General features: G+C 53.2%; 1 protein-coding gene across 1 annotated transcript in view; it reads right to left on the bottom strand.

Annotated features, from left to right (window-relative positions):
- INPP5D (inositol polyphosphate-5-phosphatase, 145kDa) overlaps positions 1–9,887 on the bottom strand; it is a 46,829-nt gene extending 36,942 nt beyond the window's left edge. Inside the window, exons 1-6 of the mRNA XM_012659325.1 lie at positions 9,854–9,887; positions 9,156–9,236; positions 8,961–9,032; positions 7,785–7,908; positions 1,897–2,003; positions 1,304–1,310 (exon numbers count right to left, since the gene is read on the bottom strand). Coding sequence (XP_012514779.1) covers positions 1,304–1,310; positions 1,897–2,003; positions 7,785–7,908; positions 8,961–9,032; positions 9,156–9,209 — 364 coding nt within the window. The 5' untranslated portion in view covers positions 9,210–9,236; positions 9,854–9,887. The remainder of the gene's footprint in view (positions 1–1,303; positions 1,311–1,896; positions 2,004–7,784; positions 7,909–8,960; positions 9,033–9,155; positions 9,237–9,853) is intronic.
- Positions 9,888–11,024: the final 1,137 nt, after the last annotated feature.

Here is an 11,024-nt window from a genome sequence, read left to right as displayed (position 1 = left end):
TGCTGTGAGCTAGCCTGACGCCACGGCACTCTAGCCCGGGCAACACAGTGAGACTCTGTCTCAAAAAAAAAAAAAAACAATCAGGAACCGCACAGAGATCCAAACATGGCCCTGCAGCACATGTTTCAATACAGGAAAAAATCAGGAACAATCTTAATGTCCCATCTTAGGGATTCATTAATAATTGTATTAGGACCATCCATAAGCTAGAATACCATTATGGCCCAGACACTAGGAGTTTCTGTAGATTCTTTTGGATTATATATGGAGACAATCATGACACCTATGAATAAAAAGTTTAATTTCTTCCTAAAAAAAAAAAAAAAAAAAATCATGGCCCAGAAATACTTTAACAAGAAAGATGGCAGCAATATATCATTAACTATGAAAAGCTAGTTGTCAAAATGGTATGAATGGCATCACTGTATTTTTATTTTTAAAAAACACTTGGAAGGGTATAGTCCAAGGTTAACTAGAGGTATATGGGTGTCTTTATTTTAAACGTTTGCTTCTTTGTATTTACTCTGAGAATAGATCACTTGGGTAATGAAAGAAAACTTAAATTAGAGAAACTAAAAGGAAAAGAGCACATGAAGGCTGCCACAGCCTCCTGCATATTTTTCACTTATTTTTCTCGGGTACACAGTGGGGCCCAAAGCAGACTCTGCCCTCTTAGTCTCAGTGTGTATGCAGGCTGACTTTAAACGGGGTACACAAAATCGCAGGTTGGACTGTAAGACATGACCAATCTTTGACTGTTTCATACCTGCAAGGACAGTAATTTCACAAGATCCAACCTAATAACCACAAATCTCAGAAGCCCCTCTGAAGAAACCAGCTCACGGAAGTGTAACAACTGTCTTTGTTGAAACCTGCCTGTCGTTGGGGATGGTGCCCGATTCCATGCCTCAGTTTGTCCCTGCGTCTCCATCCTTCTGAGCTTGCGACAATGGGCAGAACTGGGTTTTGGACCTATGCCCACGTGCCGAGAACGCTGCCCAGCCAGGTGGTCTTTCTCTCAGCCTCCCACCGCCTGTTCGGCCCCCACTCCCTTTCTCCTCCCAGCCCTTGCCTGTCATTCCTGCAGCCCTAGGCACCCCCAGATCTCCCACCAGCCCACCCCTGTCACTTTGCAGGTGCGAGTAGGAGAGGGGTCTGGGCACTTGGTGGGGCCTGCCACTGTGAGCCTGCACCAGCAGCCCTTGTCCCTTGGTCTTGTCCGAGGTGTCCCACATGAGGTGTCAGCCAGCTCCTGGAGTGATGGGCACCCTAACTTCTCTGCGATCCCTTCTCACTGCCTCACGCGAGCTCTACGGTAGAGCACAGACGGTGAGGCTGCAATGATAGGTTTTGGATCCTGGTTCAAATTTCTGAGGTGAGGGGTCAGGTCTCCGAGAACCTGGCTCTGGCTGTACGTAGGCCCAACCCAGGTTTTCCCACTGGCTCTCAGCACCTCTTACCCCAGGGGCCGGTCCTGGCAGGGGGTCTCACTTCTGCAGGATGGGGCAAAGTCTAGAAATGGAAGCCTTGTTGCGACACAGATTTAAAGCCAGGGAGGGGTCCCCCAAAGGGCTCCCAAGTCCAGCCTAGAGAAGCTAAAAGCCTCCCAACCAGGCCGGGGGCTGGGTGACAGGCAGATGAGAAAGGATGAGCCCCCCTGTGGCACAGTGGGACGCCACCACGCTCTGAGACAGCCGGAGCTGCAACTGCTCCAATGCTGGCTGGAGCATGGCCCTAACCTCTCTGAGCTCAGCTTTCCCAGTGTGAAAGGTGTCACTCTGGGAACCGAGTGAGCTGATCACGCGCACTCTCTGGCACATAGCGAGCCTCAAAGCATGTGTGTCCCCCGGTCCCATCTCAGAAGTTGGCCCATCTGAGAAGTTTCTTGTCACTTACTTTAGAGTCAGCAAAAACATATTCCTTCCTCAGGATCTTCTCCTTCTCTGTTTCCACCAAAATTACCAGCTTGTTTAGAAACTTCTGTGACTTGATGAGCTGCAGGACTGAAGAGAAACAGAAATTAGTTTATCGATTCATCCACTCATCCAGCCAGTAGGTACAGAGTCTCCACCAGGTTCCAGGCACCTGACATCAGCTCCCCCGACCTTCCTGGCTGAGCCCCGAATCTGTGTCTGCTCTCCCAGATCCCTCTGCCCCTGGCTGCTGTTTCCGGGAAGGGCTGAGGCTTGGGAAAGGTGGTGCCGGCACAAGCAAGAGGTGGCCTGTCCCAAGCAGGGTCAGCTTTCTTCCTCCCTCCCCTCTCTCCTCCTCCTTCCTCCTTTCTTTCCTTACTTTTCCTCCCTTCCTCCTTTTGTTTTGTTTTTAAATTTATTTCTAAACGTCAAATTTTTACTTTTCATTTTCATCAATTATTGTGAGTCAAGCTGTTCTATGTTTTTGCAAACGATAGCACCCCTCCCCAACCCCAAGTCCCTCCAGTGTCCCGCTCCTTAGAGGCAACCAGTTTCACGTTTCTTAGTGGATCCTTTGGAATTTTACTCCATGTTTCTAAAAATCGTGCTTAGGCTGCTACTTTCTGGTGCTTCAGTTCTAGATATTTCCTATCACATATGGAAGATGAAGACTCACACACACAACCTGCCACCCCTTCACTCCCTGCTAACACACAGTTCCAGTCCCTGCATCGTTCTTTCAATAATTATATCATAATTTTGGCCAGAAAAGCACTCAGTGTTGATGTTATTATGATTATGGAAACGCTATTGACAGACCAGCTCTGGTAGCTTTTCTTTTCCTATACAACCTTTTGTTTTTCCTGGAGTTAATAATTGCCATGTTTTATTCACTGTTTCTAACTCTTCCCCAGTTTGTAACTCTTTCTCCTATAACCAAACCCTTTTATCAGTTTCACCATCCTGCTGGGGCCGTTCCCAGAGCCGCTGGGTCCCTGTCTCTGGACTGGTGACCTCCAGGCCCGATGCGGAGCCTTTACCGTGGGGCCTTCCTTCGTCACCCAGGAATCCATTTACCTGGCTGTTGTTTCACGGTCCCATTTCTTTTTATCTACAGAATTTGTTTCCTCCGGTGTTTTGTCTTTTTGTCCCCATGTCTCCCGTCCCAGGCTCCCCGCAGTGTCAGGTGATCCTTGGTGTGCGTGTCCCCACAGCGGGGTGGTTAGTTTTGGGTTCCTATAAGTTGGCTACCATTATCCAGCTGCTTTCTACCTTTTGGAAGCTGTTGCTCTCACTCTCTGTCCCTGTGAGTCGTGCCCTTCGGAAGCGAACGCTGACAGTACACGTCTGCAACCGCCACCGAGCCAGAAGTCTCCCCAACGGGAAATCACATCACTTGTTTCACTCTTCATTCTCATGTGGCAGCCAGAGTTATCTCTTTAAAGTGGGACTGTGCCACTCCCCTGCTTAAAACCTTCCCACAGGGTCACTGCGCCTAGAAGGACACGTGAGCCCTGGCCAGGTTCTGCATCCTCTGAGCTCCAGCATCCCGGCCTTCTCTCGTGCAAAGCCGGCCCCTCCTTAGAAATCTGCCCAAGAGCCTGTCTCTGGATCTTGCATGGCCAACGTCTTCTCCACGCTCAGGCATCCGTTCAAATGCACGTCCCTGGGAGGCTTTCCCCATTGTTGTCGTATTTTCCTATTTAAATTCCCCGCCTAGCGTTTATCACTCCCTGATGCGTTCCTGGTTTATGTATTTGTGTATTTGTTTTCACCTTTACCCTCTTGGGTGAATGCTCTCGGGGGGTTGCATTCAAGTAAATGGATGACTTGTTCTCCTCCCCTCCTCAACACCTGGCGCACAGTAGGTGCTTTATGATTTCGTCATGCAACAGCTGACTGTTCCTATGCACAGAAGACCACGATGCCAAAGCTATCAATGAACGCAGTGACCGGAACAGGGCAAGGAAGCTGCAATGCCTGCGACCACCGATGTCCTCTGGGTGGGCTCCACTTTATCAGCGTAACCATGACTGGGAACTGACCGCAGGCCAGGCTCTGCGCTAAGGACATGCCTTGCCCTGCTTACCTTCACAGCAACCCTGGGAGGAACCCGTCTGTGGAGGCGACACCGAGGCTTTGAGGAGTCCAGTAAGTCTCTCAAGCTCATGTCATCGTAACGTCGCAGAGCCAGGACCTGATCCGGTTTACCCAGAGCCCTTAGCCGGAGCCACGCTGCCCTCAGTGCCAGTTACAAAGAAGCCACTTGAGCACACGGCATGGGAACATGACTTCGCCTGCTTTAGAACGCATTCACTCATTCATGCACGCATTCATTCCTTCACTGAGCTCACGCAGTCACGTGTTCACTCAGCGTGCGTTTGTGGATCACTTACTCTGTGCGGAGCACCGTTCTAGGCTCTGGGGATTTAGCGGGGAACGAAACAGATCCACATCCCAGCCTCTGCAGAGCCACATTAAGGGGAGGAGGTGGGATTTATGAGCAATGTTGCAAGCGCCTCAGGCGCTGAGTATATGCTGAGTATGCACTTGCTGAGAATCAAGGCCAGTACTAGGGCCTGCAGAGCCCAGGGTGCATGAGGAAAAGACCCTGCCCTCTTTGGGGGGGGAGCTTGCGAACAGGTAATTGTGTCCTGACATGACAGAGCAAGCGGAGCTCCACCAGCCGGGGTGGGGGGACAGGAGCCGGGTGGGTATGGCCCTCAGAGGCTGGCAGGCTCTGGCCATCCAAGCTGTCCTCTTAAGGGCTCACAAACCTGCTCTGAAAAAGCCCGTTCTTTTTTCTTTTTTAGGAGTTGGGGTCTCACTATGTTGCCCAGTCTGGTCTAGAACTCTTGGGCTCAAGATCCTCCTGCCCCTGCCTCCCGAGTAGCTGGGAATGCCGGTGCACACCACTGCACCGATGAAATAGCCCATTCTTACCTTGAGCTGAGTTTTCTCAAGGCCACCCATCTCTAGCTCGCCTCTCTCACCCCTCCCTATCTGCTTCCACAGAGGGGAATGTCCACTTCTTGGTGGCAACAGCTCCAGCCCTTACTTTGGCACTCCAGGCCCTGTACACACCTGGGACAGCGTGCCCTCCTGCTTCTCCCTCCAGGGCCACAATGAGCCACGTGTGACATGTGATTTCACTAGCACCCTGCACTCTTCCCTGCACATGTCATTCTTTCAGTCCCGGCACCCTTCCCTGTCTCATGCTTGGTGAACTCCTATTCACCCTTCAAAGCCCTGGGGAGAGCCACCTCTGTGATGTGAAGCCTCCCTGCTCCACCCCACAATAGAGCTAATCAATCCTCCCTCAGGACTCACCTTGCTCTGGCTCATGTTCTAATACATGCTCACATGTATTCCCTTCTAAACTGCAAACTCTTTGGGAGAAAGTTCACAAGTAAGGGCTGGCACATGGAAGATATTTTTTTAAAAAGTCTATTGAGTTGAATTGACAAGAGTTTACGATGCTTCCCAGAAGCCTAGGAGTGCCTTTCAAAGTCAAGTTTTTCAGAAGAGTCAGGCACTCTGACAATCTCTTCACTCATGTAGGTTTCCAGTTCCTCTTATCAAAGCTGGGTCCGCCTTTCTCCGTGACAGATAAGAAAGAGGAAAGCGCCATTCTAAGCCGATCACTTCCAACACAGCCCTCCTGCCCAAACCATCGGCAACTGCCCATTTCTCCTGCCCAACCTGGCACCAGAGTGGCCCTGCCCAGTGCTATGAGCTCAACTCTGCAGGGATATGACAGCTTGTCACCCCAGTGACCAGGGACTCTATTTCCTGAGATTTGCCTTCCTCACAGCCGCGTCAGAAGGACAATTATAATGGTGACGGTGGTGGCCGCAGCCAATTGTGTCGAGCATCTCCTGGATGCCCGGCACTGCGTGCTTTGATGTTGACCCATTAAGACTCATGGCAGCCCTGCAGGGTGCTACTACTCTCCCCATTTGACAGAAGGGTAAACTGAGGACCTGGGAGAAGACACCAGACCAAGGTCACAAGTGGCTGAGCTGGGACTCAAGGCTGGGCTTCTAACACCCCGCCAGGCTATCGATGGGATTCAGGATACACCACCCCCGAGATATGGCACCTTAGCATGTTGAATGTTTTAAGCCAAAGGCACGTGAGAAGCAGCAGGTGCAGGCACTGCTCTGACCTGAAGCAGGTCGCCAGACCCTCTCACATGGGGACCGAGCATCCTTACAGTGCGTGGAACATGCTTACACTCAAAAATTACTCGCTATTTGTCTGAAATTCAAATTTAACTGGGCCTCCTATATTTTTATTTGCTAAATGTGGCAACCCCAATCACGCCGCACTGAACAGACCGTGAGACACTGAAGAATGAAAAATGCCGCTGCAGAGCAGAGGGACCCTGGCTTCAAGGGGGTCTGAGCGCCTGCCAGGGGACCCGGACTGTTAGCAGAGGTGGGGATTTGTTTGAGGAGCATCTACAGCAGTTACCGGGTTTCTCAGCGGAACCTATTGGTCACTAAATAAAGAGCCAGAGCCTCAAGGGTCAGCGCCCATCGGCCACCAGCCCGCGCTGGGGACTGCTCGGGGCACTCGTGCTCTCCTCAACCCTCTGCTCCCCCTGGGGCTGATCAGCCCCTGCCAGGCACACGGGCATCCCCTGCCTCCTGTACCCCAGATGGCCTCCCTATGTGGGCTGCGGCTGGGGCACCCGCTGACCCTCCCAGACCCAGACTTGAAGTTCTTGCTTCAGGTTTTCTGAAGTCTTCCCATTGTGCTGGAGATAAAATCTAAACTTGTCGCCAGCATTGAGGCTAAATCTTCCCATATTCGCTCCCTCTGGGGCGCCGCTTGCTCCTCCCCAGGCCCCTGTCTGCTCCTCCCAGGTGTGCCCTGCCTGTGCCCCTCACCCGGGGTTGGCACGTGCTGCTCCCTGGCTGGCGCTGTGCCCTCAGACCCTGCCCGACCGGTCGCGTCTCAACCTTGAGGTCCCAGCCCATGCCTCACGCCCCCTCCTCAGAGGGCCTTCCCTGTCTGCCCCCTCAAAACTGCCCTTCGTCCCAGTTAACCTCTACCCCGTTACCCTGTCTCATTTTCCTCGTGGCATTTCTCGGTGGCTGAACCATACGCAAAGCCTCAGTTGCTCAGAGCCTGCTAATAGTGACAGCTGGCCTAGCTGGCCCTCGGAGTGGCTGCCACGCGGCGGGCTCTATCCTAGGGAGCCTTACACGTACTATTCACTTCGTCTTCATCACTCCTGTTTTATAGGTGAGCAAACTGAGGCCCAGAGAGGGTACATGACATGTCCAAGGTCACACGGCTGCTGAGTGGCGGAGCTGGGATGTGAATTTAGACAGTCTGGCCCTGGAGTCCACGTACTCCAGCATCGTGCTAAACCCCCTCTCGGTCTATGCCGTGCTAAAGCAGCGACCAATTCTCAGCAACGCCTCATCTGTGCAGGGCCTTGTGCCAGGCACTGAGAAGGGACAGGACGGTCGGACTGGCTGCTGGTGGGGAAGAGAAGACAGACAGACAGACAGACAGGCAGGCACGCACGCACGCACGCACGCACGCACGCACGCACGCACACACACACACACACACACGTGTGCACACGGAACCACCACCAGGGCAGGACGTGCCGAGTGTGTGCGACGGCTGTGAGCTCATTCCTGGGGGGTCGGAGGCAGGAGGCGGAGGTGCAGGGGAGGCCTCCCTTGAGGAGCTGAGAAGTGCAGGAGTTCCACAGGCAGGGGAAGGGCAGTGGGTGCCCCAGGAGAGGGCCCGCCCTCCGCAGAGGGGTGGGGTGGGCCTGGCGGAGTCTGCTCCTGACCTGTCACCCGTAGGGCACTAGCAGGAGAGTGCTGTGGGCACAAGGGGCCTTACTTTTCTTGTGGCTGTAGAACTTGTCCTCGGAACCATCCTTGGACTTCTTAACGATCAGTTTCCCAGACTCGACGTCGACTTTGAGCTGCATTTTCTGAGGGATGCCCAGAGACTCCGACTTCACCTTTCAGAGGAAGAGACGTTGCTCATTGATTTCTGTCTACCTTTTGCAATGCTGACCCCCGAGCCCCTTGTCTGTGTGGCTGGGTGACCCTCGGTTGGTGTCCCAAGTAGGGCCATTGGGCTTCTGTTTCCGGACCCCCTTGCCGCAGCATCGCACGTGCACGCTTCCACGGGCACGGGAGTCACTGGAACCCTCGGGGGGCCCAGCTCGCCCACTGTGCGCGTGAGCTGTGCCGCCGACCCAACAGGTTGGGTGGAGGAAGCAGATGAACTGCCGCAAGATGGTTCATTCACTGATTACTTTGACAGCGCTCATTAATCTGATGTGTCATCTGCTTCCAGAAAGGATTTCAGTAATAGATTTAAACTCCTGGGCCTTGTTACAACCACTAATTTAACATTTACTGATAATAATTAGGAAAAAAGACAGTTGCCTAGGCATGCTCAGAAAATGGAAATCTGTCTTAACACAAGATTATCGCCAGGGCCAGAAAGGACTTTGGGGTGGGGAGGGTGTGTATGTGAGTATTTGGGGGGTGGATCTTGTGCTGTGTTTCTGGATGTGGGGCCAGTGCTGGGCTGCATGTATGAGAATCTCTGGATATTGTTAAGAAAAACACATTTCTGGGACCAAACTGGAGATTCTAACCCATCCCTCTCAGGGAAATCACAGGAATTGCACATTTTTGTTTTTCTGATCCCCTCTCTCCTTGAGGTACTACTTTGCAGCCGATTTGGGGGCCTCCGTTTGATGTCACTCATCACCCCCATTTTGAGAAGGACAAAGCTTATAGAGCATCTTGGGCCAACGCGAAGCTGTTCCCTTGTGGCGTCCCCCTGAAGGGGGTTCCACAGCCGTGTGTGGGCACCCACCCGCTCCAACGTTTAACCGCCTTCACAGCAAGGTGGTCCCGCCGCCTGCCATTCTCGGCCCTTGGGCTCCTTGTGGCCCCACAGCCCAAGGCCAAAGCCCTCTTTCCACAGGGACCAGAGCAGGCCCAGCCCCCAGCTGTGGAGCACAAGGCCAGGCTCCGCTGCCCCACAGCCACTTACCTCAAAGGTGACAGGAGGGATGAGGGAACGCCGGTGGGAAGACTCGGGACCGTCGTGCAGCAAGGCCTTGACCTGTGAGCATCAGTGTTGGGGACACAGGGTCAAAGGGGACACCAAGCCTGCAGCCTGGGCATTCTCTCCGCAGAGAGGGGACCACAGGGAGGCCAAGAGAAGCCACGGGATTCCCGCGAGTACCTTGTCTTCGATAGAGGACAGCAGGCTCGTCAGCTGGCTGAGCTTGGACACCATGCTGATGGGATTGGCCTCACAGGGCACCTGGCGGAGGAGGCAGAGCCCGCGAGGGCGGCGGCGCTGAGCGTGAGCCCACTCTCCACACTTCCTCTCATTCCGGCCTCCCCACAGCCACGTAAGAACTATTATTGTCCCCTCTGGCTGACGAGGACACCAGGGATATCGCCTATCTTCTCAAAATCCACAAGGCCAAAAAATAGATCTTCACCACTTCTTCCCTCGAAACCCGCCTCTGCCCTGGTGCCTCTCGCCTCGCCCACTCATGTGCTTAAACAAAGCTCTAGGACTGTCCCTGAGCGGTACCTTTCCTCCTCCTCCTCCTTCTCCTGCCTGCTGTTCCTGTTCTACTTCCAAAATACGCCAACCCCGCTGCTTAAAACCCTGGTCTACTTCCTCCCCACTGCAGCGAGAAAGTCCCCCCCCCCCCACCGCCCCTGGGGCCCTGCGGGATGGAGACTCCCATCCTCACTTCCGATCTGCTTGAGCTCTACTTTCTGAAGAATCTCCAGAGATTCCACTTCACTTGGGAGGGACACCTCCTTGTCATTCAGGTTTCAGACCCACAGAGGTCTTCCCTGACCACAGTCTCTAAAACAGCCACCAGGTCATCTCCATCAAGTCACCCTGCTTGAATTCCATACCAATCACCAGGAGCTAAAGTTCCCTCCTTCCTTTAGGGGGGGACTCATGGTCTGTCTCCCCTGGAATGTAGACTCCATGAGAATTGAGGCCAGCAGCACTGTCTTCAACGCTGCAACCTTGGTGCTCAGCACAGTGTCCGGCCAGCAGAGATGCTCGGGAAAGTCGTTCGGTGAATACAAGGAGCCCAGAGAATGGAAGTTGCTTGTGCAAGGTCACACGGCTAGTGAATGGCAGAACAGAAACCTGCAGCCCTGTCTGCCTGGCACCAAGTGCATGGTCTCAAGCATTTATTCACAGAACAAACATTTATTTATGAAGCATCTACTCTACGCCAGACACGCTGCCAGGTGCTGGGGTTGTAGAGTTAATAAGCCACCATCCCTGCCATCCGGTAGATTGATAAAATCAAACATGTGACTAACTTGAACGCCAAAGAGAACGGAGCGGGAGTTATCGGCAGCTAGGCAATGTTCTTCACCTCACCCCTTGCTCCACATAGCAGCCAGGCTACACTTGCTTTTGACATCAATTTTCCACCCTGCTACGTTAGCATACTACTTCTACCATCACCACGGCCACCTCTATCTCCACGGTCAATAGCATTGCCACGGTCAATAGCATTGCCATGATCAGTAGCACCAGTCATCGGCATCAGCACCGACACCACCAACATCACCATCGCCAGCATCAACACCACAAGCAACAGCGCCACCCCGACCCCCGACCATGACCACCACCCCCTCCATCATCACCATCACTGCCTCCCACCATGACCATCATCACCATCACTACCCCCCAAACTCCACACCAGCCCCTGTCACAACTGTCACCGCTATTATCGCGGCAGTTAATATTTGTCAATGCTTTCTCTGACTACGTTTTGGTTTTCCCCTTGCTCCTTTACAGAGCTCACAATTCCTCTACAGTTATTGTCAGGCGGGGAAGTGGCTCCAGGGGGTGGAGCTGAGACTCGGCAAGGGCGCAGCAGAAAGGCTGCCGGTTGGTTGAGCAGAAAGGTGGGTCATTAGATGGGACAGCTCAGGACCCTGTTTTAGGGCTGTTTTTCTCATGAAGAATTGACACGATAACACAGGTTCAAGCCGCCCCATTTTCTCTTCGGATGCTTGGAATCACCTGCAGTTTTAGGCTGATGTCTTCCCCCTCACTGAG

Source organism: Propithecus coquereli, unplaced genomic scaffold (genome assembly GCF_000956105.1).
Source record: "Propithecus coquereli isolate 6110/MARCELLA unplaced genomic scaffold, Pcoq_1.0 Scaffold605, whole genome shotgun sequence".
Lineage (NCBI taxonomy): Eukaryota > Metazoa > Chordata > Mammalia > Primates > Indriidae > Propithecus > Propithecus coquereli.
Note: the sequence above shows the minus strand (reverse complement) of the source record. Positions and strands in the feature narration are given on the sequence as shown.